The 26,801-nt window shown below is 47.5% G+C and overlaps 1 protein-coding gene across 1 annotated transcript; it reads right to left on the bottom strand.

The window, feature by feature from the left end:
• Window positions 1-1,680: 1,680 nt before the first annotated feature.
• On the bottom strand, window positions 1,681-23,970 carry PM20D1 (peptidase M20 domain containing 1). Its single transcript, XM_032603406.1, has 13 exons — window positions 23,665-23,970; window positions 21,009-21,095; window positions 19,276-19,508; window positions 18,747-18,833; window positions 17,376-17,509; window positions 16,957-17,076; window positions 16,106-16,181; window positions 15,672-15,733; window positions 15,351-15,429; window positions 13,281-13,352; window positions 7,920-8,088; window positions 5,701-5,800; window positions 1,681-4,469 (listed from the first exon to the last, which is right to left on the bottom strand). The coding sequence occupies exons 1-13, from the start codon at window positions 23,837-23,839 to the stop codon at window positions 4,346-4,348; spliced, it is 1,518 nt and encodes a 505-aa protein (XP_032459297.1). The 5' UTR covers window positions 23,840-23,970; the 3' UTR covers window positions 1,681-4,345.
• Window positions 23,971-26,801: the final 2,831 nt, after the last annotated feature.

Below are 26,801 nucleotides of genomic sequence, written 5' to 3'. Positions count from 1 at the left end.
ATTGCTGGGTGATATGGTAATTCTATGTTTAACTTTTGGAGGAAACAATAAACAGTTTTCCACAGCAGCGGCACCATTTTGCATTCCCGCCAGCAAAGGCACCAGGGTTCCAATTGCCCCACACCCTCACCAACACTTATTGTTTTCCTCTTTTTAAATTATGGCTAACCTAGTAGATGTGAAGGGGTATCCCTTGTGGTGTTGATTTGCATTTCCCTAATGACTAACCTAAATAACTTTTTAATACACCTACCTTTCTCCAATCCACTGACTCGATTTTTCAACTGTTACATTGCAACAGCCTACTTCCTAGGGTAATTATTAGTATTAAATGATTATACATACACAAATCTATCTATATCTAGATATACATAGATATAATTATTTAGAACAGTGCCTGGAATAGAGTAATCACTGTGTAAGTGTTAGAAAGAAGGAAGAAAAGGAAGAAAAGAAGGATGGAAAGATGGAAGGAAGGAAAAATAACCTCTTAACTATTCTTCCATTTCCCATTGTCCTTAAGTCAAGTTCCAAAATTCCTATCCTGACTTACAAGGCCCAAACAGGCCTCCTTTCAGTTTCCTGAAGGCAGCAGGCTCTCATTTGCACACTCTATTCTGTCTGGCACATCTTCCACCGCACCCCCGCCCCCATTCTCCCCAATTCTTTGCCTTGTTAACTCTTATTCAATCTTGAAGTCTTAGCTTATTCGTGACCTCCTTACCACAGACGCCTTCCTGATTCCTCCGACTGGGCACCATGGGGTATATAAAATAAGACCTTATCTCTTAGACCTGGGCAAGAGAGCTCCTTGCCATGGGCTTCATGCTTTAGAAGGTACCATAGATTACAGCCACAAAAGAACTAAATCTATTAAAAACCTAGAGGTGTTTCTGTCACTTGGGATTCAGCACTCAGTGCTGGCACAGAGCACCTGTCACCCTAAACACATATTTCTAAGACTAACACAGTTCAGGCCCCAGAGAAACGCTTTTCTACATAGATTGCCCTGTGTCTTCAGAAAAAAAAAAAATTACATCTGAAATGCCCTGAAGGTTTGTGTGTTGTGTCACTGTGAACTTTGGAGACAGACTAGCTTTGGAGTGCAGGGAGGAATTCAGCTGTCAAAGTGCTTAGCTAAGGGAAAAGAAAATTGACTTGTCAAGTCCTTCCTCTCGGATAGCATGATGGTAATAGGTTCCTGTGTGACATGTTATTTCCCAGGAGTGCTGAGCGACCATTATCTTGCTCCTCTTTGAGTCCCAATTTCTGGTTTTGGAGGAACTCATGAATTAGTGTAATATCCGCGACATTGCACATGGTGGTTGAGGAACATTTTGTAGCATTAAGTAATTTATAGCATTCTTACATTTGTAGGTCTAGATGTCACATATATGAAATGATACTTATCCTTTTTATTGATAGCCTTATGGACACTGAACACAAAAATTGCAAATAGTTTCATTGTTATTAAAATATTTAATTAGGTTTAAAATTTGAAAAAATTAATGAAGTGTCCAACTCTTCAGTAGGAACTTTGTCTCTCTTATTTCCTCTGGAAGAAAAGAATACTGGGTCTAGAATGGCCAAGTTTTCAGCAACTCAGGCTCAAAATCAAGGGACTTCAGCCAAAATTTACTCCTTTCCTTTCCCACTCTCTTTGCTTATGAATATTTTGTCTTCCTTCCAACCTTAGGGAGGTATGAGTGAGAAGCTAGAGCTAAGTCCTTGATGGGGGTGTGCGGTGTACTTGTGATTATCTGCTGAAGCTCTTTCAAGGTGGACTTGGGGAGTGGCAGGTGGATAAAGGTAGGGGTGGAGGAAAGTCCCAGATTCATTGGCCCATCCTGCCCAGAATCTTAGGGCTCACGTTGTTCTGGCCAGCACTTTCAGCTGCTCTTTCCAGAAAACTTCAGGGGACACAGGGCTGGAATTTCTGTGTTCTCAGAGCCAGGATTTGGAGCAGCTCCCTCTCAAGGCTTTCCTTCCCACTCCGGGGGCTCAGAACACTATTGTTTCTGATGCTTGAAGAGAGTGGTGAGACCGGACAGGGACAGGGTTCCCTGCTCACTCTTCTCCCAGTTATCCCACAGATCATTAGAGACCTGGCTGTCCCCAAACTCAAGAAGGGGGAAGAGCTGAACCCAGAAGCAGGGGGTGGGTGTGTAAGGAATGCTGGCAGACGGACGGAGAGATGTGACTAGGGAGAGGTCAGCCAGGGGAACAGAGAGCTTGAGCTAAGAACCAAATCCAGCAGTAGAACAGCCTTTGCCCTTGAGATCTCCCTGGGTCAGAATGAATGAGCCAGACACCACAGGTTCTTGGGGCAGGCAGTGTGGTGTGACCGAAAAAGCACTGGACTTGGGGATTTTTGAGCTGCATTTGAATTCTAAGGCTGCCCCTTAAGAACTGTGTAATCTGGGCAAATGACTTCTCCGAGCCTCAGTTTCCTCTTCAGTACTGTTAGCACAGGCTTTGGATGCAGACAGACTCTGCCCCTAACACCTGCATGACAAACTACTTAACCTCTGAGCCTCAGTTGCCTCATCTGTTAAAAACAGGGGCAGTAACCCCTTTGGAGTGATTGTCAGTATTAAATAAGATAATCAATGGGAAGTAGATTTCACCAGTCACATAGGATCATGGAATAACAATGAGCTTGGGGCCAGGTGACATGGGTTTGAAACTGCCTCCAGCTTGATGCGTAACTTCTCTGAGAACCAACTCCTCCTCTGTAAGAAAAATGATGCCTTCTTCACGGGGGTTCTTATGTGGCTCCGATGAGATAAGGTGTTGTGAAAGCACTTTGTACAGCTCTGCCCAAATGTGAAGAATCCTTTTTGTTCTTCAGCTCACCCTCTAACAAAGGCTGAATGAGTACTGAATTGGCCAGAAAAGGGAGGGCGAGGGAAGGAATGTGAATCTTAGGGGGAGTAGCAGAAAACCTCAAATAATTCCTGCACTGTGTTTCTAACGCTTTCCATTAGGCCCCAGCTCCTAAGAACAGCTCACATCCACAGGCAGGCAGGAGGGGCCGGGCATTGTGAGGAGGGAAAAGGAGCCCACTGCCATCAAACCCCAGGAAGGCAATGGAAAGTCCTTGTCTGGAGAGGAAAAAAAGAGGGAGTCTCTCAGGTCTCAGCTCCCTCTGTGTCTCCCTCCATGACCTTGACTCCCTTGTGATCCACAAAGCACAGCTCCCAGCCTTGAGCCAAGAAATGCTGCCTTTCAATGCTCCCCACCTGACAGCTACTGAGCAGATTCCAATATGCTCAGGCTTAGATTCCAGAGAAAAAAGACAGGAGCTCTGCAGTCCCCTAACGGAGGGCAGCTCGCCCCTCCGCCTGCCCCACCAGCCAGAGCAGAGCCCCTCCAGGCAGTCCCCCCACCCCATGTCCTCCACTTCTCTTTGATAAGTCTGAATTAGGACATGATGCCAATGTCCTGCTGGTCCTGGGCTCCAGAGAGAGGCTGCCCTTCTCTTGGGAGCTCAGCCCGTGGGATGTGCAAGGGAAATGTTTCCACAGATTAGTGCCTCCTGGGGTGGGACAGCAGCAGCAGGTGGCAGGAACAGGGCAGGGGAGGGAGCAAAGCCCAGGGAGCCCTTGGGAGGAGCCCGAGGACAGAGGCTTTCTTCTCCAGGCTCCAGCCTCCAGAACCAGGAGGTCTGGGGTTCCTCCAAAGCCCCCTGCCTCCGTTTTACCCCCCAGCTGATGTGGCATAGAACATTTTATTTGACCAATTGTTGTGGCAATTATGGGAGTATCATAGTTTGACTAAGTCTTCCTCCAGGGGTAGAATAAAAGGGAGGATAAGGGGAGGGATGCAGGGGCAGGAGAGGAGAGATGAAGAGCCGGCTAAACAATCCAAGAAGATGGGGCGGGGGCTGGGGGAGGAAAGGAAATTACAGCAAGAAGAAACATATAAGCCCTGGAAAAGGCAGCCCAACAAGCGTGCCCTAAATTAAACACTTGTAGAAGGTCAAATCTGGTTGATATTTTTCAAATCTGCATTTGTTCAGTCAGGACTTAACAAGGAGCAGTTAAATCACCAGGGTGAGACAGACAGGCCAGAGACCTTCTAAAGTAGTGACAAGAAGGCAGTAAATGCCGGTCGGCTGAGCGATGGAGTTGCCGGGAGGAAGGGAGAAGCGGGGCTCCTGCTGGCCTTCCCCTTCTCCCTGGCCTTGTTCTTGAGTGTTGAGTGAGTTTAGGAGTGAGCAAGGCAGGTGGGTGAGGTCATTATGATGTGACTTTGACCCAAAGTTTCATCAACACTGGCTTCCCCCTTGGGTTAGTCCTGGCCTAGCATCAGCCATCCCTGATCCAGCTGTGGCTCCCCAACCTCACAGTTCGTGCAGGTGAGGAACTGGCCTTGGGTCTGCGTCAGCGTTCTGGATGAACTCGAAGATGAATTTCACCTGGGTCTCGTAGGCTTGGACTGAGATTTTCTCATTGATTCCGTGGATGCTGAGGGAAAGAGATTTGGGGGGGAGAGTCCATTGTTCTAGTACAAGTGTTATTACAGAGCACTCCCCACCCTACATCCCCTGAAGCCATTGGCCTTTGACCCTCCAGGGGTAGGAAGTGGGCAAGGTGGGAGCAGCCCTTTGTAGGAAGCGAGGTTTCATGTCACATGTTGGTCATCTCTCCAGGATCCGTGTCCATGGCGAAGAACAGTGGGGGCAGATAATAATAAACTCCTGGGGACTGCAAATCATCTCCTGCTCTGGAATCCATTTGATAATTTCTCCTCTGAGGGAAAATTATCTTTTAATTCTAAGGCCAGAATTCCAGCTAGACTTACATCTAAGCCAGCCACCCCCCACCCCACATTACTAGGGGCACAAGTGGATAGGGAGGGCAACTGCCCAGGGTACCTATGGATTCTCTACTTCACCTAGAACCTCACCTCCAGATCCGATGCCCACAACCTGCCTCAACACAACACAACACAACACAACATAACCACACATGTAACCTCAAAGATGAAAGGAAATAAAGAATAGCTACCTTCCCCTACCCCCATTAAAAAATGAACACCCCCCCATGAAATCTGTTCTTAAGCTCATATTGAAATATTTTTGTTTTATTGGCAACTGACTTATGATGAGGAAATCGGAGCTGGATATGGTGAAGAGCAGAGAGGTAAATGGCAATCGTCCCCCCCATACCCCAGGACTAAAAATTTGCCAAAGAACCCACAAAGTAGTAATTCACATGCAGTAGTTGAAATTAGTGCGTAGGTCTCAGACCCCTACACTGTGCTTTCTTTTGAGAATTCAAAGCACAAGCCCACCTTTGACCTCAAATGTGTCTGCATTTCACTGACTGGAAATTGAGAACTCTGGAGTACCCCCTCTTGGGGGAGAAAATGAGATCCAGAGGGGAAGCACTCTCTCAAAGGGAGGAAGAGGTGGGATTAGCGCTCAAGGGTCCTAATTCTTCCAGGTTCTCTCCGGTCATCTGATTATCTCCATCCCTGAAAACAGTCACCAATTCCCACTCATTCTGGGGAGTGGCAAGACTCTGGTGCTCAGGAAAATTGGCCAGTTGGGTTCCATAATATCTTTATTTTAGTTTGTGCAAACCCTGGGTTTCTCCCATTCTGTGGACTGTCAGAAGAGCGGCGTGGGAAAGGGACAGGTCAGATGTATCTCCTCTCTCCACCAAGCTGTCCAAACCTGTTCCATTCACTCACCTGCTGAAGCTCTGAGGCTGCAGGTAGATGGGGTTGAACCGGTAGATGCCAGTGGTAAGGTTCGTATAGTGTCTGCTGTCTGTGTTGCCAATACAAGTACCTAGAAAGGAAGAATCAAGAGGAATGGGGCTTTATGTGAGCAGCCAAGCCAAGGAAGTGGTGGCAGGTGGGCTACCTGGGAAATTGGGACCCCTGTGTCACCACAGAAGATGTCTGGCCCTTCCTTGGAAGGCTGAGGCTATGAATTTTTGTCCTTCAGGCTACCCATTCTCAAAACCTTTCTAAAACACCACTGCAGCCAGGAACATGGGATATCTTCCCAAAGGCATTAATGAGACATCCCTTGAATGGTCCAAAGTGCCCTCTCTCCGTGATGACCATGGAGGCTAACAGCATCATTTCATACCCATAGCCAGGTTACTCTAGAAATCTAGATATCCAGAAATCTAAGTACATCTTCCTTATTGTCTGAGTTTTCTTGTATATCACCCAGGTCAGAAATAAACACTCTCTGGGGGAATTTTACTGCTATAAAATGCAATCTTCTTCAAGTAGAACATAATTTCCTGTTATTCTTGTCCTCTGAAGGATGACTCTGTCTTCCTAGAGTCAAACTTCAGGTTTGGAAAGTCCCAGGATACTCTCCAGTGTCCCACTCTCCTGAAGGTAGCAGGTCACCCCATTCCCCAGTAGGAGTGTTCTTTGAAAAAAGACCTCCTGGAACATCAGTTAAAGTGTGGTGGGATGATCTGGGATGGTAATTTGTGTTTTGTTCTACTTTCCACTCCTGGTTTTAAATGGATAATCAGCCCCTTCACAGTTCCTGGCTTTGGGGATTTCTGCTAGTTGATGCCTGCCTATCTTTATTCTGTAAAAGCCCAACTCTGTTGATGGGATTATGGCAGGTACCCCAGAAAGGAGAGGGTAAGATAGGGAGCCTTTGAGGGCCAAGAGAGGAGAATCTGGGAGTGTGCAAGCCAGGGTTCCTAGGTGGTGGGGACCCAGGCCCTGCTCTGTGGCAGGAGTCCAAGCAGGTGGCAAATCTCAGAGGGTACATTCAGGGTATGTTCTTGGGTCTAGAGTCAAAGATCTCACCCCCTAGACAGGCCAGGGAATCCGAGGAAATCTGCAACCTGAAGTGACCTTGTGGCCAGGACAATGGATGTCTCAGAGGCAACCACAAGGACCGATGACCACGGACTAAGGGATCCTGATGCTATGCTGTCGCATAAGACCCCAAGGGCCTGATTCAGGTGGTGGTGGTGGTGCTTGGAGGCTTCGATAATGTCTGAGGTTGAATTTCTGAGGAGTGGATCTGATTGAAGTTGATTAAAAAACAAGGCTGCTCTTTTCCCCCACACCCGAGGAGCTTATGGGTGCAGGAGCTCACGGTAATCTCTTTAAGGGCCCATGCCTAGCCCAGGGGCAGGTCCTAAGTATTAATATTAGCTTAGAAAATGAGAGGATCCATGATTAAAGCTAGATAAAAGGAAAGTGAACACAGGTCTTCACATTAGAGCATCTCTTCCTCACATCACAGACCACAGATTCTCAAACTGTGGTCAGTCATCATTCTGGTGTCAGAATCCCCTGGGGTATTTGTTAAAAAGGCAGATTCCGGGGTCCTCTCCAGAGCTGGTTAACCTGAATCCTTGGGAGTGGGTCCAGGTAATCTGCATTTTAATAAATTCCCCAGGTGATCCTCTTCTCCTGTTAAATTTGAGAACCACCGTCTATACAGCATAGACTTGGAAGGTACGCCAGAAAACTGGGAAAGGGGTGTAGCGGCGCTGCTACCGGGAGAGGTGAAGGGGGTTAATTCAGGTGGTACAGCCAGGAGGAGTTTCTGGGCTGAGCATTTTGAGCTCTGTTGCTGAACTGCTATCCTAGAGTGGATCAGAACCAGATGGGGAACCTGGCCCCCTCTGTGGCTCCTCCAGAGGAGGGGGAATCGGAGCTGATCCTCTCCTCCATGCCAGACTGGCTGGCCTAGGTTAAGCAAGGACCCAGGCTTGGCTGACCTAATTTATTGTTTCTGATCCTTTCCTGTTTGCTTTTTCACTTCTACTCAGAGGGGAAAATACAGCTCCAGCCCCTTCAGGAGAGGAAGCAGCCAGCTGTTTCCAGGCTGAACAGCTGGGGTGGGGGTGGGGCAGTGGATGTTAGACAGGATACAGTTCCAGCCCCCCGCCCCCAGCCACAGCTGATGAAGTCATTACCTGGGGCAACAATGTTGACTTCCGGGAAGACAGACTGTATGGTCTGGCGGAGCAGCTGGTAGCCCAAGGCCTGATCATCAGAGGGGCTGACAGGCAGGGGGTCAAAGGCATTCAACACGTGGAACTGGATCCGGTCATCAGCCACAATGTCCTTGGCTAGTTTTAGGAGCTTGAGGGAAGAAACAAAGGGAGTTCGATTTATTAATCTGCCATCCAAGTACTGTATGAATTTAAACAGTCTTGATTTCTCTCCAGCAAGGCAGAGCCCTGGAGTTTACAGAGGAGACTCATTTTGGCACTGGGACCTCAATTTCAGCCGACTGGTTGTAGGAGATAGAAGGGCTGGTATTCCTGGAAATCTACAGCATGGTAGATTTAGGTTAAATGTTTGGGAGGTTGCCTTAACAGCCACGAGGCAGGTGGGGGATTGGAAAATCAGGAAATTGGGTACTTTCCCTTGGGTTGAGAACCATGGGCTGGGTGAAAATGTAGAAGAGACAGCACAGTGGAAATCTCAACCATCTCGAGAGAGGGGGATAGATGTGATGACCTCACTTCAGCCTGGGAGAGTCTCTGACAGATGGTGACAGGGTCATATACTTTCTTTCTTTCTTCTCTCTGGGCATCCCTGCTTCCTCTTTGAAACCAACTGCACTGGAGCCAGGAAGATGAGCTCAACAGACAAGAAGTCAGGAGTTGGGGGACTGGTAGTCAAGTTTTCTCTCTGTGCCTCCTTTCCTCAGGAAGGAACCTGAGGAAGCTTCTAGAAAATTCAGTCTGAAATGAGCTGAACTCAGCAAAAGTCCTGGTCCCAGGCAGGATGTATACCAGACCCTGAGGATCAGGTCCCGTGGAGCCATGTGGGAATGGACCAGGCAGCTGACTTAGGGTGGCCGCCCAAGCCCACTCAGCCACCCAGGGAAAGCCCCAGCAGTAGTCTCAACCCATCTGATCAACAGTTGTTTTAGAACCATCTCTGCCCTAGAAAGGGGGGTGTCTGTCTCATAACTGGGGGGCATTATCTCAAGAGGACCACTTTTAGGTCACTGTCCCCTAGAAGCATGCTATGAGCTGAGTCTGGGAAGAAAATGAGGGTTCCTAATTCTGGCTTAGAAACCACCATTTAAAGCAAACCAAAATCCCTGCTGTTGGATTAGGGGTAGGAGCCAACTCACTTGTCAGAGCTTATTTTCACTCTAGCACTTATGTCCCTAATACTCTGCTACAAGAATTAATATATAGTCTGGATATATTCTTGACCCATTGGAAAGGTTCCTGAAGTCATCCCCAGAAGTGTCTGCTGCTCCCTGTCCCAACTTACTTTAAGGTTCCTGCCTCCAGAAATTGAAGACGGCGCACAGATTGGACCACCCTCAATGAGCACAAGGTTTCCCACCAGCTGTTAGGATAGGTCCTGACCCAAACACCTCATTTCTATATTTCCAGTACGAAGAACAAAAAAGGCATGCAATGAATGTTGGATACACACATTTTAAAAGATGTGAACCAATAAAAATAATAATGGGAGTTGTCTCATTAAGGAGCTTGCCAAGGTTTATCCCGTTAGTATTGCTGGGCTGGGTATCTGAACGTGGTCTGACTTCACAGGGATGATGCTTTACTGCTTCCAAAGTACCTACAGGTTGAGGTGGCGTGGAGCAGAGCCAGCAAGAGGGTGGTGTTCATTTAAGATGGATTCCTTTGTGGTATGAATTTTGAGCCAGGATTTGAAGGAAGGATACGAAACCGATGGAGAAGAGGCAAGAGGCAGTCTGAGCATGGAGAGGGGCATGTACAAAAACTGAGGAGTAACACCAAACTTTGTGCCACAGACAGCCACTTACTGCTGTGTGATGTTCGGCAAGCTGCTTAACCTCTGTGCCTCAGCTTGCTCATCTGTTAACAGGAGGATAATAGTAGCACCTACCTGGTAAGGTGGTTGTTACCACTACCGGAATATATGTAACGTGCTTAGGCTGGTTCCTGGCACTCCATGTATGTTAGCTGTTATTTGCCTGTTTAGAATGGAGGGACCACCCTGGGCAATAATCAGAGGCACAAGGATGGGACTAAGAGAAGGGACTCATCAATGGTAAGAGGGACCTCAAGGGTCACTGTAGAGCACATTGACCCCTCATTTCTCTGAGCTCTCTTCTATTTTATGCGAAGCTGTATTTTCCTCTCAAGTGAATGATAAATTCGTTGAAGGCAAGGACAATGTGTACTTAAAATTGGTAAGGTCTTTTAGAGTTAGCAAGACCAGCTTCTATCCTACTGAAAGGCTGTTCATTAGATCGTCTGTGACAGGCTGTCATCAGCTTGTCCTTGAATATTTCCAGGGGCGGAAAGCTCACCGTCACGTGTTTTAATATATTCCACCTTTGAACAACCCTGTTATGAATGTCTTCCTAATAATGAACTGAGATATGGCTTCCTGTAGCATCTAACCGCCCCCCCACCTCTTTTTATTTATTTTTTAAAGATTCTGTAGAGTCCACAGGATAAAATAGCACAAGACACATCAGCAGGATTTCATCTCTGTTGAGATTAGAGGCCTGTGCTCTTGCTGCCTGAATGCTGCCCCCAGGTCTTTGCTCCTTCTTGGGTTTCAGTTTGATGGCTTGCTTACTGCTGTCTCTACCCACTAGCACCTAAGCCCCTTTAGAATGGGAATCTTGGCTTGTTCACCATTTTCCCAAGTGCTTGGAAGAATGTCTAGCCCATAGTGGCCACTCAATAAACACTTGGTGAATGAATCAATGAAGGAAGACAGGAATTTTCTGTAAAACACTCTAGATAGGTGGACATCCAGCCTCTGAGAAGCTCATTACCATCCAAGGTGCCATACTCCAAAACTCTCCTTTAAGTGGGGTCTCCCTGAAGTATCTCCCAGTGGCCTTGTTTCTACTCCCTAAGGCCCATGCAGAACAAACTTTCCTTTCTACATGGAAGGCTGTTACATTTCTGAAGGCGCTTGTTCCGCACAGATGGGTGCCGGAGACCTATCTACATCCACGACGTGGGAGAGACCAGCTAAAGATGGAGGAAGAGGGCTCTGGGAGCCATTTATGTTTCCATCGGATCCAGCGCAAGGCTCTGCACCCTCGGCCCTCAGACCAGCAGGGAGTGTCCCTGATGCATGGAATTGGGGCACGAGGGAGAGGAGTGACCAGGACAAAGAGGTGCTACGTGCTTTTGGGATGACAGGGGCTTTGCATTCCTCCCTGGGGCAGGTGAGCAGGATGGGCCTAAGGATTCCGGAGATTTCACGAGATAGGCCGGGAAGGAAGGCCACTGTGGCAGGGGACTGGAGAGGAGGGAAGAGTGCCAGAACCTGGGGAGATGAAAGCCCCAGCTGGTGGAAAACAGCCCGTGGAAAGGGCATGGAGTTGGAATGAGGATGGAAAAAAAACTGGTGGAAAGCAGCTCAGTGAGGGGAATTCAGTGATTTCCTGGTCCCATGAGTCCCCAGGGAGAGGACAAAGGTTGGCACTGGATGAAAAGCAGCAGAGCCCAGGGCTTACACTGTCCCAGATCCCTGCCAATGCTGGGTGACTCTGGGCTGGCTGTCAACTCATCCCCCCAACCCCTGCAATGAGGGGTGTGCCTCCCACCCTGTGTGAGGACACACAACCTCCTCTGTAGGGAAGGCCGCAGGGAGAAAGGACCACAGAAGTCTAAATGTGGCAGACCCTTGATGACCTGACCCTTACCTTGTTTAATCCTGGAACATAGCATTCATCTGACAGTTGTTACGTTGCTTTTTTTGATCCTTTTCAGAAGGATCAGATTTACCTTCGAAATTCTTTTTAGCTGAACCTGATGTTTAAATAAGCTAGCCTTTCCTACAGATGTCAAACATTCTGTGTATTTCTTTTCACCCTTTAGCTTTCAGTTCAAATATCACATCCTTAGGGAAGACTTGCCTGACCCCACAGACAAGGTCTGGTTCCTTGCTATATTCTGTGATAGCACCCAGCCCCCTTTCCTCATAGCACTCATCACGGTTTGCTATTATACATTCACTTTTATAATTTTAAAATTGATATTCATAGCAGAACATTGCAAGGCGCTGTCCGCAACCCTCTTCTCTCCAGACTTCACACACCCTTCCCACGGGATTTTATTGGCTGTAGAGGTTTCAATTAATAATACTCCAGCCTCTATCTCTAGTTCATTCTTTCTCTAGATCTGAGGTATTTATACTTGCCTATTAATATATTAGAAGCTTCTCAAATTTCTAAACCCTTCTATTTCTCCATGAACTTGCTCTTCTTCCTGAATTCCCAATCTTGGTTAAAGGCGTCAGCACCTGGCCAACTACCCAGGTTTAAAACCGTGGGGCCGTCCTGCCTTTCACTCACCCAACATCCATTACACACAGCGACCTGCTGAACCCAACTCTCACACCCACCTCTGGTGGGTACCTTCTTCACCCCATGACCACAGCCTTAGTTCAAACCTCTATACCCACTGCCTGAGATGTTGCAACAGCTTAACTGTTTCTTCTTACTCCAGGGCTTCCTCAGCATCACCACTAGCACTGTCTCCCTAAAAAAGAATCTGAGTCTATCACAGCCCTGTTTGAAGACCTCTGACAGTTCCCTTTTGTCCACAGATTAGAGCCCAAACTCCTCGGCGTAGCATACGAGGCCTTGATCCCCAAACGACAACTCCATTTTCATCTTCCATTACTTCTCCCCCAAGTTATCCAACTCTTTAGACTTTATTTTAGCTGTATTCTGAATGTCTTACTTCTAGCAAAGTCCTATTTGTCTTTAAGTCCCAGTTCAGATTTCTAGTGATCACAAAAGACTTTCTTGATCCTCAGAGGTAGCATCAGCCCCCTTCTTTGCACTGGTCCTGTGGTAATTTGTTCAGCCCTATTTGTTATAATCCAAGTGTAGTGTAGTGGCTAAAAGCACAGACTCCGGAACTAGTGCTGGATGTATAATCCTGGGCATGTTATTTACCTCCTCTGTTTATCTGTGTCTCTGTTTTCCCTGTTAAATGAGGATAATATATTTCCTACCTCACAGAGTGGTTGTAGGGATTAAATGAGTATGTGTCTACCTGAGAACAGTGCCAAGAGCACAGAAAGTTCACTGCCTGTGTTTGCTACTATTGTTATCACTTCCTATTTGTCGCTTATTATTATCATTCATCTCCCACCCCCAGACTCCAAGTTCCCCCAAGCCAGAGATCTCCTATCCCAGCCAAGCACCTGGCACATAGGAAGCCTTTGAAAAATCATTGAACAAATGAGAGCCTGGGCCAGCCCTGGGATTGCGGCTCCACCCCAGTCCCGACAGACACATCTCACTGATGCTGACTCAGTTGTCAGGAACACATGGTACGTACCTCCTGGACTGTCTGTGCAGGGTGAATTCGGAAGTTGACGGTGGCCTGGGCCACAGGGGGGATGACATTCACCTAGAGAGAGACCCACAAATCCTGGCTGAGCCGACCTCAAGCCCCCCACACCTGACCCCTGCCCAGGAAGTGCCAACTACCACCTGCAAGGGGAGAGGAAGCTGATTTGATTGAAAAATCCAAGGCTTAATTTTTTCAGTCAGCCCCTGTCTTCTTTGGGCCCTTGACATGTGTTCAATGCTAGAGGTGTGTCTCTGCTTCAGGCCAGACTTTGGTCCTGGAGGGGGTCACAGAGAGATGCTCAGAGAAAGACTGCTTTCTCTGGGAGCGCACGGACACCTCTGCTTTGGCCCCATGCAGTGCCACAGGCAGTCTTCTGTGTGTGCTCTTTCCCAGGGCACCCAGGACACTTTTGCAGCGGTCAGCGTTAGTCCTTACTCAGGATAGGGCACCCAGAGCATCTGAGGCCCCATCATGGCCCTCAGGGGGTTGACCATGATAATGGTGGTGGTGACGGTGACGGTGATTTCCCACATCCAGCTGCAAAATTTGACTCTGTTCTCTGTTTGACCAGGAAAAATCCAAGACTAATTGGAGAAGAGAGTTAAGCTATGGAGGGAATTTTTCCCCAGAGCCCGCGAGAGAACAGATTCCCCAATTGCCTATCTTTCTTTGAACTGGTATGGTGCAAAAAAAGCACCAGGCTAGGGACAGGAGAACTGGCTGTTATAAATTAGCCATGTGATTTTGAATAATGACAACCTCTTTGTGTCTCTGTCTTTCAATTGGCAATTGGGGCAATAATCCTCTGTGAGGAGGACCAAATGGAATAACAAATGTGAAAGTATTCTGGACAGATAAAAACACCATTCAAATGCAAGGACACAGTACTGTTATTTTGGTGAACTCTCTAGGCAGCTGGTGAAGCCAGCCCGGGCCTGGCTGACACGCCAGACACACTCGGGCCTGGCTGACACACACAGTTACGTCAGGAGTGAATTCTGAGGCACCATTCACTTACACTCAACCCGGGCTGCACAGTACCAGGGCTCCACAAGGCCACACTGTATTCTAGGTGAATGGTGCTCCTTGAATGTGTGCTGGTGGTACTGGTAGAAATTGGAATGGTCTAACTCCTTTCCAGATTTCAGAAAGGCCTCAGCCCAGGCGAGCTAGTGTGGCTAGTTCAAACAGACAAGCCCCTTAGTGGCTGGTCCAACTGGAAGGAGACCAATTTGCTGAAAAGTAGTTCTTGGAAAAAAAATTATCAAAGTATTAGTTCACCTGAAACTTATTTCTATAAAATGTAAACCTCGGGAGTTTCCTGGTGGTCCAGTGGTTAGGACTCTGTGCTCTCACTGCTGAGGGCCCGGGGTTTGATCCCTGGTCGGGGAACTAGGATCCCACAAGCCTCGCTGCGTGGCCAAAAAAAAAAAGTAAACCTCATAGAATTTACGTTTGCAAAGGCCACCCAATATTTACTGTATTTTGGGGAATGACAGTGTATGTATTTTAAGTGTTATGTATATCACAAATGTTATAGATTTTTTAAATGGCAGGTGAGTTTCTCTCATTCAATTCAGGGTAACACTAGGGGAAAATATATTCATCATTCATTAAATTTGTGAGGTGAATAAATCTTCCAAAATATGAGGAAGAATTATAAAAAGGTGGTAGGGAGGTTGGGAATCTTTAAGCCTATGTGACCAAAATGCTAAATTAATATGTTACATGTTGAATGAGTATAGGTCACAAGAATTAACTGCCAAATAATGCCTCTTCACACCAGCGTAATGGTTGTTTTTTTGAAGGGGTACAGACCCAGAGAACCTGAGGGGGGCCCCTGAAATGCACATATATGAAACTTGGCCAGCAATTTCATGGAGTTTGTAGACGTCAGCTTAGAACCCTTGCTCTTGAGGCTTACCCATCTGATGACACAGGACAGTTCAGCGCTGGGCCTTCCTACTATTCAAATTGTAACCAGAGAAGGAAGGAGAAGCCAGGAGATAAAGACAAGGGATGGAGGGGTGTGTGGGAGGAACCAGGTGGTGTTACCTTGACCCCTGCATTGAACATGGTGAGTGCTGTGGTGGTCCTGACCAGCGCATTGGTTATGTAATTCCTCTCCATCAACCTAAAGCAGAAGGACTAAGGTAAGACATTGTATAATGGAAAGAAAGAATGGGTTGTTGGACTACCCCCTTTCCTGAACCTTGGAGATCTTTAAGACAAGGAGGGATGTCCTATGTACGAATTAGATGTAGTGTCTGGTGGCTGAGGGATGGTTAGTCAGGCCCAGTTAAGCCAAAGAGAGGGGACTGGGAAGTGGGTAGGTTTGGGGTGGGGGATATGAGGGGCAGAAAGATAAAACTTTACCTGCTTACAAGGGGCTGAAATAGCCACAGGTTGCTCAGGACTATGTTGGTCGGGAAAGGGAACTGAAAGGGAAAGCAGCAGGTCAGCAGGATTTCAGAGGGGTCAGCATAACAGGCTCACTGTTCTGGGGCCTGTGTCTCTCCCTACTTTGGATCTGCCTTGAGGGCACTTGGCAGTAGCCTCAAGGATGAGTGGGAACCAGCTCCCTCAGGCTGCCCGGTGTTAGGTCTCAGGTTCTCAGCCTGAGCGCCAACAGCCCCAAAGAACAAGCTGGATCCCTGCGTCCTGGGCTCAGCCACAGGCCGGGAACAGGGGAGAACGGGCAGAGCACTGGTCAGCAGTAGGGCTCCTTTATTACTCGAAAGGCAACTTCTCCGCCACCCTTTCTTCCTCTTCCACAGCTGACAAGGGGTCTGCGAGACTCCTTCTCATACCTCGTTTGCCAGCTGCTGCAATGCCATCTTGAATGGCCCGCCTCCAAACATGTTCGGCATTGGTGTCTGCTCCAGTCTGGAAGAGAAATGGAGCTCTCAAGACTCACTCAACTCAGTCTAAGACCAGCAGAGTCTGAAGAGAAGGAGAGAGATAGGATGTTTCAACAGGCCTGGCCAGGAGGCCTCCCACTCACCTCCCCATCACCTCCACCAATCCAACCGTTCCAAGATCTCAGAGCACAAGTGGGGCTACCTCTGCTCCACCAGCAGGAGCGTCCCTGTCTACCAAGTCCAAGATAGGCACCCCCAGTCTCATTGCACCTACCACACTGCAGCCAAATTGTCAGTCTCTTCCGCTAACTGTTGAGTTCCTAGAGGAAAGGGACTGTCTGTATGCCCATCACTGGCTACAAAGTTTTGAACATGGTAGATAGTTAAATATTTAACTGAATGAATATAATTCCTCTTCCCACTCTGCAAGAAAACTGGCCAGAGGTAAGCTCTGATGTTACAGGCCCAGACCCACAGCCAGCAGCCTTTATTTACCTTAGTTATCTTGCCAGGGCAGGTGGAGAATTTAGACAGTTGTTTTCCAGCTTGTGAGCTCTAACTTCAGGCCTGGACTTTGGACTATTCCAGCTACCTAACCTAGCTTTTGTCTGCTGGTCCTTACTTGCCGTAATGGATAGATCCTCTTCTGAGGTCTAACCCACTGTACTTCCCGCAGCCCCCATGGCGGCTTCTCAGCCCAGCTTCAGGACAAGAAGCTTAGCTTCCTCAAACTCAGAGTGGGAAAATGCCAGGTCTTCCAGCCTGAGTCTGGCAAGGGAGCAGGGCCAGGAATTGCTTACCGGCTGACAGCAGCTGCGAGGATGCCAATGCTTGTTTCCTTTGGAGGAGCTGAAGAATGGCCTGGAGTCATGTTTACTTGCAGCATGAGGTCAATTGCACCCTTCTCGGAGACTGAAACCCTGTAGGAGAGGGTCAGAGAGGGCCCTCCTGACCTCCTCCCACCCTGAATGATCCCATAGGCCCCAGGCCCATCTGTGCAGTGTCTGGTGGGCCAGGAGGTCAGCTTCATGCTGCTTAACAAAATGTACTCTAGAGGAGGAAGGGAAAGGGAAGCCCAGACCTGGTCAAAGATCGGGGTGATTAAAGCAAGAGGAGTAAAATAAAGAGTTGTTTCGCATGGTCTAGAGACACCAGGCTGAGGTCAACTCTAATGGGGTGAGAACACCTTCCAAGCTGGGGGCTGGGGTGCTTTACTCACATGGCAAAGGGCTTCTGGAGGTTGGGAATGAAACCATCCAAGATGGAGCTCCCCTCATCCACAATGAAGGCTAGCTGGATGCCCCTTGCCTGTAGGAGGGCTGAGATCTTCTGAGCCCCATTTACCCCTGATACCTGCAGACATTGAACCCAGAGCCACAGTCCTTCTCAGCCTGACCTCCAGAGGTAGCTCACAGAGACACATTCAGCATAGCTGGGGGCTCCAGAGCCTCCCTACCCAGGCTCCTTCCTGGGGGGCAGGGCCCTTGACAATCCTGCCTCACAGAATCCTGGAGTGTCAGAGCTGGAAGGGCCCAACGCCCCTCATTTCACAAGTGAAGAAACTGGGACCCAGAGTGGGAGGTGATTTGCCCAGGGTCAAAGTAAGTGGCAATAAAACACATTCGTTGATCTCCCTGTTATTTCTCTTCCCATCACACCAGTCCTCTAGGTGTAGCTGATGGATTACGTGCCTGCCTCAGGTATTACCAGGGAGTTTGTTAAAAATTCAGATCTATGCATATCACTAAGTGAAAGAAGCCAATCTGGAAAGACTATATACTGTATAATTCCAACTATATAACATTCTAGAAAAGACAAAATTAGAGAGACAGTAAAAAGATCAGTGGTTGCCAGGGTTTGGGGGAAGGAGAGAGGGATGAATTGGCAGAACACAGAGGCTTCTTAGGGCAGTGAAAATATGTATGACACCACAATGATACCATATATGTTATTATACATTTGTCCAAACCCATAGAATGTACAACACCAAGAGTGAACCCTAATGTAAACTATAGCTTTGGGTGATTATGATGTGTAGGTTCATCATTTGTAACTAACGTACCACTCTGGTGGGGGATGTTGATACTGGCGGAGGCTGTGCATTCTTGCAAATAAGGGAAATCTCTGTATCTTCTCATTTCTGCTGTGAACCTAAAACTTCTCTTAAGAAAAAAAGTCTTAGGTTCCCTGGTGGCGCAGTGGTTGAGGGTCCGCCTGCCGATGCAGGGGGCACGGGTTTGTGTCCCGGTCCGGGAGGATCCCACATGCCGCAGAGCGGCTGGGCCCGTGGGCCGTGGCCACTGGGCCTGCGCGGCGGGAGAGGCCGCAGCGGTGGGGGGCCCACGTACCACAAAAAAAAAAAAAAGGTCTTTAAAAAACAACAAATTTGGATCTATGGCACAGAGCCCAGACATCTGCATTTTGGTCAAAGTCCTTAGATATTTCTGGCGACAGATACACAGAGAAGTTGGCAAATTACCACGCCATATCCTGGAGACAGTGCAGCCGGGGAGCAAACCAGACCAGGGTGAAGCATACTCCCTCCCCCAATAGGGGACCCAGAGATAGGTATAGGATGAAGGGGTTCTACCTCCTCGTCATGGCCCAGAGCAATGAAGAAAGATCTTCGGGGGATGTAGTTTCTGATCAGCAGAAGCTCCAAGGCCTGCAGGATTGCCTGGGGGACAGAAGGACAATGGAAGAGGAGAAAGGCTTATTCTCTAAGGTGTGGCACCAACGGGGCATCAGAGACATTTGGCTGCTGGCAATAGGGCTGATGGAACTAGGATGTGATAGACTCTCTTTGGAGAGAACAAATTAAAATGGTCCTGGGGATGGGATGTAGGGAAGCAGAGCTCTGCATGAAACTTTTACCACCTAGAGAAAAGCATAAATTTATCAATGTCAGAGCTGAAAGGGTACCTGGGGATCATCTACTCTAATCCCTATTTCACACTTGAGAAATTGGGGCCTAGGGAAGTGACAAACTGATGACTGGAACCGAGGTATCCTGAAGCCAAGGTTCTTTCTACCATAGCCTCCTGCCTCCCAGGGGTTAGCCAAGCACCCCCCTCCTGGGTTTAGGACTCCAAGGCAGAGGGAACTTAGCGTTTCAAGACCATAAGAGAGTTCTTGTTGTCCAGTGTGCCTCGACCATAGATGAAGCCATCACTCTCCAACCCAGAAAATGGGGGCACGTCCCAGCCTTCGTCAGGGGCAGGCACCACATCAATGTGAGCGAGGAGCATGTAGGGCTGCAGGCTGGGGTCCGAGCCTTGGACAGTGAACAGGTGGCTGTACTCTCCCACAGCTTCATGCCGGATAAAGCTGGTTTTGAAAACAGTAGGAAAGACTAGAAGCAGAGAGATGAAAAGCAATGAGAGAAAGCCAGATTCAACAATTGCCTTTGGTTTTCCTACCATTTGATTCTTCCTGCTTTTTTCTTTTCCCTTTAAAACAGGCAGCCTCCTTTAGGAAGCCTTCTGGTACAAAGCCAGTCTGATTCCTGATTTGCCCAATCTCTGAAATACCTCTTCCCTATATTATAATGTGCTATTACTGTGTAATAACCTGCATATCAAGACCCCACCCTTATGACAGATAAGAGCTCAAGATCTGGCTTGGTCTGACCTCTAATGTTGTCACAAATACACGTTACAGGATGACGGAGATGAAGACTATGTTAAATTTTAAATATAATAGGCCCCAGTATCCAAATTACTTGGAACCAAACATGACCACTATATATATATTAAAAAATCAGAGATAGTTTTCTTTTACAAAACAATACTTTTAATGTTTGTGTTATATGGAGATAAAAGATTATTCTGTCTAGCATATGACCACAATTTTGTGTGCAGGTGTGGGTGTTCCCAGGGTCAACTATTCTGGTTATAGATAAGTATTAACACAGGCGGCCTTAGAAACATGGGAGAAAGAACTTTGATCTCCCTCTGGGCTGTGTTGGAAGAATCCATATATACCTCTGTGGATACCTAAAACCAACCAACCAAACAAACAAACAAAAATGAAGACATGCTTTTTTCTTGTCAGCCAGCTTATCTAGTCTACTCTTACTGTACATTTCTTTCCTGATTTTTATCTCCTATTTAGTGAAGACTTTCAGCCTGCTGGATTGATCCCAGATCCACCCGTCCCCAGAGTGTTAGAGAGGGGGCTACTTGCTGTGCCTTTGCCAGCCCCTCCCGCCTGAGACTTGAGGGGGGCTGTTTTTTATTTGATTTAGGAAAGTGGCCTCACTACTTTCCATGAGCTTTTTCTATGGGGAGGGGGAGCTCCAAGTCTCCTTTTTTCCGTTGACCCATATTTCTTTAGCAGTGGGGTAAGGGGAGAGGACTGATGTGATAGTTCAAAGCTGTCTACTGCCTAGAAGCTCAGAAACGTGTTAGTAATGAATCTGGAGTAGGGCTTGGGTAGGTGGGATGTGCACATGTGTGGGCTGTAGGTATGTGTATGGAGATAGGGGTGGGAGGAGCATGGAGCATAGTTCTGGCAACTATGGGAGAAGGAATTCCTAGTCCTACCTTTTGATTAGATTATATTTATTGACTGACATATTTAGGGCAAAGATTGGGAGAGTTCAAACTCCAACCAAACAGCTATGTGCCTTGGTTCTTCAAAGGGCAAATCTATAGTCTCTACTCTGTGTCCACTCTAACTCCTGGACTCTCCCTTCTATCGCTCCCCACTATGTACAAACTTTGGTCAAAAGAGGCCCATACAAATTAGGTTGCCCGTGGTCAGTCACAAATTAAACTTCTTTATCACTTTATAATAGCACCGCATCTCCAGCGCTACCTCTCCTACCCCTTTTGCACAGTTTGTGGCTGACCTTTATGAATGTATTCTCCAAACTCAGCCAGGGCTGTCGTGTTGAGCTCCTCGGGGCTGAAAGACACTGTTGGAATCTGGATGGCACCTATCAGAGTCAGAGATGGAAGATAATAACAACCATTGATTTTTCCACAGCCCTCTGTACATAAAAAGTTCTCTTGCATTCATTATCTTATTGTGGAGGGCAATACAATCCTTTGACGTAGGCACTGTTGTTTTCCCTTATTCGAAACTGAGGAAACAAGCTTACAGGCGTTAGGTGAGCTGCTCAAGACTGTCCAGAAACAAGCAGTAGAACTGGGATTTAAACTCAAGTTCTTTGAATTTATTTAGGCTAATATGTTTCTTAAAGGAAAATAAAGTCCAAGATGGGATGGGGTGGGGGAGGTCAGACAGGAGTAGATTTTATATCCTGACCCTGCGTGGGAAGCTGCTATAAATTGCTTCTAAGGTCTCACTCTGCCTCTGAAGCCACCATCCCTTCAATGAATCTAAGGAGCCCGCTGTCCTGGGTCCCTACAAGAATGAAGCTTTGTGTGCTTTTCTGTACAGAGAGTAGGCTTATTCCTCTTAGACTGGCTCATCCAGTCTCACTGTTCTCTCAGCCAAGGCCAGCTTTTGGGGCACATGATGCCTGGGAAGGGGTGGATTTAGAAGCTCCCAAACAAGTTCTTCAGTCATAAACAATCTCATCCACTCTACCCGGAAGTCTCAGTTGCTGAGTTGCCACTAGGTTGATCCCTTGGTGAAGGCTTTACATTCTTAAAGAGTTCCACTATCAAATACAAACAGCGGAGGTGGGAGGGGGAGGAGGGGCGCAGAAACACATGGATCATGAAATTATTTGATTAGATGGCTGTCTGAAAACACTGGGAACAAGTGCACCCAGGGCAGCTTGATGTCAAGGGAGGGCCTCTGACTTCTGTACTCAGTTTTGCTAAGAGTCAACCCTGCGCCATAGCCTCCCACCTAGGTGGGGAAGCCAAGGTTCAAAAAGACTAAAACTGCCTACATGAGATTGAGAGGCAGACTCAAGTTCTGAACTCAGGTGTTTTGTCCCCTGCTCAGCATTCTAAGCCATGTTGCTATGAGGCCCCCTTTTTAGGTTCTAATCTAGCTTTTGCTTTCTTCTGTGCAGGGAGACTCTGGTGAGCTGCTGCCCAATGCCCTTCAGAGAACTATTTATACTATGATGCTTTGGGAAAGCCCTGCTCTGCGTCCCAGGCCTATCGCTCCAGCACAAACACAATTTATCTTTAACAATGAGGGTTAGCTTTTGCATCTGCCGGCACGTTTGTGTAGGCAGTTCCTTTTAATCCATCACTTAATGGAAGGGAAAAGACTGGCGTTAAGCCCAATGGTGAGGAAGGATCTCATTAAACCACAGGATCTAGCACTGAACAGAAACTTTCTTCTTTTCTCCTGGAAAACGCAGATTGGGAAGGTAAATAAATCTTTAGCCTTGGTTTGCGGTCTAGGGGAGAGATGTCCTTTAGGAGAAGAAATTAGGAACGCTCACACCCCGGCAACACTCCCACACCTCTTTTTGGAGCCATCTAGAAACTACAGGCACTAGATGTTGTCACCCAGTGCTTACTCCAAGGTGCGGGGTGCTGGGGAAGATCATTTAACTGACCTAAACTTCAATTTCCCTCATCTGTAGATAAGATTCAGATCATTTAGTCTTAAGTGATTTAACAAGTGAAAACTCTCAAAGGTTAAAAGCTGTTGTATTTTTTTTTTTACTCATTACACATTTATTGTACATTTTCACAATCTGGATTTGCCACAGAACTGGGGGCATGGGGTGAGGGAAGGGGGGCAGGGGATACTGGGATAATATGGGGGGGTCTAGAACACAGCACCCTCACCCCCAGCATCTCTCCCTACCCTTTCACACCACAGCTTAGATCTCCCTGCTCCCCCTCCACACAGAAACCTCGAGTGTGGGGGGAAGAGTTTAGGGGGTCCCCTCCAGTGTCAGGTTAAGGGACTGCACCCTCAGATCCCTAAAATTGTGCCATTTAAAAAGACATTAGACCCTTCCTTTATCACTTCACCTAAGGAGGAGACCTGGAGAGGGGCAAGAATCCCCATCTTCCAGCAAGTCCTACATTGGCAGTGATCAGTACCCCCGGCCTGAATTCAAGGGGGCAGTCAGAGGAGCTGGGCAGTGATGTGGCAACACCCCCCAAATGAGGGAGGAGGGTATTCAGTCCAACCTCCAGCAGGGGTGGGGCCAGAGATTTCACGCAGGAATTGGAGGGATTCTTTGCCCTGCCCCGTCCTCCCCAAGGCAGTGATGACCCCCTGACACACTGGCAGCCACCTCTTCCAAAAGAGATCAGATTGTGGCCAACCCCCGTGCTCCAGGCAAGCAGAGGTGGGGGTGGGGTAGTGTGGATAAGGGCAAAGTTGAAGCTTCCAGGGTAGGCTGGGAACGCTGGAGTCCCCAGAAGCCAGGTCTAGGAGAAGAATGGGCTCCCCAAGCCGGGCACGAGGTGCCGTGAATGGGGCCAGGGCTCGGCGGTGGGGTGTTGCGGAGCTCGAGCTCGAGTAGCCGACCTCTGTGGCGGTAGAAGGGAGTCGCGGGTTGGCCCGAGGAGACAGCGACCTATATATGAGAATAAGTGGTGAAGGGGACCCAGGTTCACCTTTCAGAGCCTCCTTCATTGCGACGCGCTCCTCTTGGCTGAACTGAGAAGGGATTCGCGGCGCCCTCTGATGCCCCTGGCCCTTGCCCCGCAGGCCCTTCGATCTGGAGACGGCGGCGATACCTAGCAGTAGCACAGCCGCCAGGGCCAGCAGGCAAACGTACGGCCGAGCCATGTTCCTCTCAATTCCTCGCTGCCAGTCGGCGGGCTGGAGTTTGGACCTAAATAGCCAGACGGCGATCTTCGGCCTGTCACTGCTCTAATTCCCGCAACTGCCTTAGTCTCACTCCATTCCCAGGGCTGGCCAATCATCCCTTGCCTGGGGATGCAGGACAACCAATCCACGGTACGGCCCCGCCCCAGGCCCGCAAGGCCTTTTGGGGGTTGTGGTTTCTCGCCCTGTAGCTCGTAGCGTAGGGTTCCAGGCAGGTTAGTGCAAGGTCTTGCCTGCACTTGATCTTCTGCTTTGAGATACTCGTAAATCCCTTTCTAGATGACAACAGACCAAATAAAAGGGGGAAAAGGCAAATAAATGAACAAAGTTAATCAGACCTTTATCTACTTCTTGCTTCCTCTGAAGCTTAGGGCTTGACTACCATTCCCTTAGATTCCATTGAGGAAGCTCTGCACCCCCTGGCTTGATTTCATTTGAATTGGAATAATATTGCTCTGTCTATAGACATTGTTTTGAAGTATATTAGATGAGAGTGTTTGCGTCTGTTTAGGAATTCGCTGAAAGTGTTTTTGATATCAATGTTAACACTGCATTTTTGCAACTCCAGGCAAATACATTAAGACTGAAGGATTTTTTACTTTATATTTTTTAACATCTTTATTAGAGTATAATTGCTTTACAATGGTGTGTTAGTTTCTGCTTTATAACAAAGTGAATCAGTTATACATATACATATGTCCCCATATCTCTTCCCCCTTGCATCTCCCTCCCTCCCACCCTCCCTATCCCACCCCTCTAGGTTGTCAACAAAGCACCAAGCTGATCTCCCTGTGCTATGCGGCTGCTTCCCACTAGCTATCTATTTTATGTTTGGTAGTGTATATACGTCCATGCCACTCTCTCACTTTGTCCCAGCTTACGCTTCCCCCTCCCCGTATCCTCAAATCCATTCTCTGGTAGGTCTGCATCTTTATTCCCATCTTGACCCTAGGCTCTTCTGACCATTTTGTATTTTTCTTTTTTTTAGATTCCATGTATATGTGTTAGCATATGGTGTTTGTTTTTCTCTTTCTGACTTACTTCACTCTGTATGACAGTCTCTAGGTCCATCTACCTACTGCAAATAACTCAGTTTCGTTCCTTTATATGGCTGAGTAATATTCCATTGTATATATGTGTCACATCTTCTTTATCCATTCATCTGCTGGTGGACACTTAGGTTGCTTCCATGTCCTGGCTATTGTAAATAGTACTGCAGTGAACATTGTGGTACATGTCTCTTTTTGAATTATGGTTTTCTCAGGGTATATGCCCAGGAGTGGGATTGCTGGGTCATATGGTAGTTCTAGTTTTAGTTTTTTAAGGAACCGCCATACTGTTCTCCATAGTGGCTCTACCAATTTACATTCCCACCAACAGTGCAAGAGGGTTCCCTTTTCTCCACACCCTCTCCAGCGTTTATTGTTTGTAGATTTTTTGATGATGGCCATTCTGACTGGTGTGAGATGATATCTCATTGTAGTTTTGATTTGCATTTCTCTAATGATTAATGATGTTGAGCATTCTTTCATGTGTTTGTTGGCAATCTGTATATCTTCTTTAGAGAAATGTCTATTTAGGTCTTCTGCCCATTTTTGGATTGGGTTGTTTGTTTTTTTGATATTGAGCTGCATGAGCTGCTTGTATATTTTGGAGATTAATCCTTTGTCAGTTGCTTCATTTGCAAATATTTTCTCCCATTCTGAGGGTTGTCTTTTGGTCTTGTTTATGGTTTCCTTTGCTGTGCAAAAGCTTTTAAGTTTCATTAGGTCCCATTTGTTTATTTTTGTTTTTATTTCCATTTCTCTAGGAGGTAGGTCAAAACAGGATCTTGCTGTGATTTATGTCATAGAGTGTTCTGCCTATGTTTTTCTCTAAGAGTTTGATGGTGTCTGGCCTTACATTTAGGCCTTTAGTCCATTTTGAGTTTATTTTTGTGTATGGTGTTAGAGAGTGCTCTAATTTCATCCTTTTACATGTAGCTGTCCAGTTTTCCCAGCACCACTTATTGAAGAGGCTGTCTTTTCTTGCCTCCTTTATCAAAAATAAGGTGACCATATGTGCATGGGTTTATCTCTGGGCTTTCTATCCTCTTCCATTGGTCTATATTTCTGTTTTTGTGCCAGTACCAGGATATGCTATCTTTTTTAAAAAATTAATTAATTAATTTATTTATTTTTGGCTGTGTTGGGTCTTCGTTGCTGTGCCTGGGCTTTCTCTAGTTGTGGCGAGTGGGTGTTACTCTTTCGTTGCAGTGCGCAGGCTTCTCATTGTAGTGGCTTCTCTTGTTGCGGAGCACGGGCTCTAGGCACGCGGGCTTCAGTAGTTGTGGCACATGGGCTCAGTAGTTGTGGCTCACAGGCTCTAGAGTGCAGGCTCAGTAGTTGTGGCACACAGACTTAGTTGCTCTGTGGCCTGTGGGATCTTCCTGGACCAGGGCTTGAACCTGTGTCCCCTGCATTGGTAGGCGGATTCTTTTTTTTTTTTTTTTTTTTTTGCGGTATGCGGGCCTCTCACTGCTGTGGCCTCTCCCATTGCGGAGCACAGGCTCCGGACGCGCAGGCCCAGCGGCCATGGCTCACGGGCCCAGCCACTCCGCGGCATGCGGGATCCTCCCGGACCGGGGCACGAACCGGTATCCCCTGCATCGGCAGGCAGACTCTCAACCACTGCGCCACCAGGGAAGCCCGGTAGGCGGATTCTTAACCACTGCACCACCAGGGAAGCCCAATGCTATCTTTTTAAAATTTTAAACTTTTGCCTTTTACATCAAAGATCTTAATCTATCTGGAATTGTTTTTTCTGTAAATGGTATGAGATCAGGTCAAATTTTACTTTTTTCCAACTAGATAACCAATTTTCCCAGCACCATCCATTAAATAGTCTGTCCTTTCCTCAGTGACCTGCGAGGACAACTCTCTCA

Source organism: Phocoena sinus, chromosome 1, assembly GCF_008692025.1.
Source record: "Phocoena sinus isolate mPhoSin1 chromosome 1, mPhoSin1.pri, whole genome shotgun sequence".
Classification (NCBI taxonomy): Eukaryota; Metazoa; Chordata; class Mammalia; order Artiodactyla; family Phocoenidae; genus Phocoena; species Phocoena sinus.
Note: the sequence above shows the minus strand (reverse complement) of the source record. Positions and strands in the feature narration are given on the sequence as shown.